The 1,826-nt window shown below is 34.9% G+C and overlaps 1 protein-coding gene across 1 annotated transcript; it reads left to right on the forward strand.

Moving 5' to 3' along the window:
* Positions 1 to 402: 402 nt before the first annotated feature.
* Positions 403 to 1,140, forward strand: LOC113367522 (cuticle protein 6-like). The gene is made up of 2 exons (XM_026609121.1): positions 403 to 768; positions 835 to 1,140. Exons 1-2 carry the CDS (start codon positions 403 to 405, stop codon positions 1,138 to 1,140), a joined length of 672 nt encoding a protein of 223 aa, XP_026464906.1.
* Positions 1,141 to 1,826: the final 686 nt, after the last annotated feature.

Raw genomic sequence — 1,826 nt, forward strand, 5'->3', positions numbered from 1 at the left:
AATGATGAAATGATAACTCTTAAGACTAAATGAATTGTTTTTTAATATATTAGATAATTTTGACCAGTTTTTATTTCATGGGTGAATGTGAGTCGTATGGAAAAAATATACTAAAGTTAACAAATACATGCTTTACATGTACAAGTATGCTTGTACAAGTATGCTTGTACTTATATATATATATATATATATATATATATATATATATACATATACATACTAACAAGTTGTTTCGGACATGTCGCTTGTTATCAATATGTCGTTTAAGTAAACGGCCTTGGAAAGTAGTACTTCGTATAGGATAGTGCATTCTTTTTGCTATATAAACGAATTTTTTCACGGCTAATGCATAGTAATCATTTGTTTTAACAACATAACAACAAATATTACAAAGAATTCAAAATGTCTTTCCTATCAGTTGTGTGTTTCGTGGCTTTAGCCTTTTCGGCAGTATCAGCTCGTCCAGGAATACTTTTCCAACAGCCATATGTTGCCAGTCCTTATGTAGCAACTCCTTATGTTGCTGGAGGACATGTGAGCACCCAGTACCACTCTCAAGATGATTTCGGCCAATACGCCTACGGATACAACAATGGCTTCGACTCAAAGACCGAACACAAAACTTTGGACGGAGTGACCAGAGGATCATACTCATACGTTGACGCCGAAGGAAAACTGCAAAGCGTCCACTACACTGCTGATGCTGTAAACGGTTTCCGTGTAGCTGCAACCAACTTGCCCGAGGATTCGGGTTCTGCTCCATCGGCTGTCGAATACACACCAGAAGTAGCTCAAGCTAGAGCTGAACACTTGAAAGCTGTCGAACAAGCCAAGGAAGGATACGTTGCTCCCATTTCTGGAGATGTGCCAACTCCCGTAGAAGAGACACCCGAGGTTGCCGAAGCCAGGACTGCCCATTTGAAGGCTGTCGAAGAGGCCAAGGTGCGCAACGCCCTCGCTCCTGTTGCTGTTGAAGCTCCTCTTGTAAGATACGTGTCTCCTTATGTGGCGCCCACATTCAACTACGTCACACCATATGTGGCTCCTTACAGCACATACGTTCACGGTGTCCCCACACCCGTCTTCAGACATTACGCTCCTGAAACTGTCCAATATGTTGCCAAAGTTGGCACCTACTAACCAGTTCAAATCACTCAATGTTGCCTTATTCTGTGAATTAAAAATAAAATAAATAATGCAAATTTTTATATTGTTTTTTATTATTGAAATTGAATATTACACAGTATGTTTGCAATATATTATTAAAAATTCAGTTTTGATTTCTGTTGAAATCTTGTTAAAATAATGACTATATATGGAAAAATATTATGGTAAAGTTATGTTAAGGGTATATCTTTGTATTAGTGGTTAGTAACAACTGTCAACATCATGTGTATTTGCTGTAGGAACAGGCGTTTTACACATAAGACCTAACTTCACGTATGTGTTATCAAAGTAACATTAGGAAGTTGCACTTATGATAAAGTTGTTATATGCAAAACGCCTGTACGCACAGCAAATTTCAAACTTTTTTACAGTTTGTTACTACCACTTTATGAATTTCTATTTTATTCTAATTTGATCTATTTAATTTAATTTCTATTTCATCGGATAATTGGTCCCAATATAATTTTATTGTAGAATTCTTTATTTCATGAATTGAAGAATTGTCTAATATTCTCTTTGAATATTTTATTTTAATTTCAACTAAAATGAATTGTGAAAATATGATTTATAAAGACGAAGAATATAAGTTTTCACTTTCTCTAGCTAAGAAAAGAAAATTCGTTTAAGTTAAATTTTAAATTAAAAGTTTATTTTAAATT

The sequence above is a fragment of the Ctenocephalides felis genome, unplaced genomic scaffold (assembly GCF_003426905.1).
Source record: "Ctenocephalides felis isolate EL2017-DRISC unplaced genomic scaffold, ASM342690v1 CF-g0.4_SCAFFOLD_01170, whole genome shotgun sequence".
Classification (NCBI taxonomy): domain Eukaryota; kingdom Metazoa; phylum Arthropoda; class Insecta; order Siphonaptera; family Pulicidae; genus Ctenocephalides; species Ctenocephalides felis.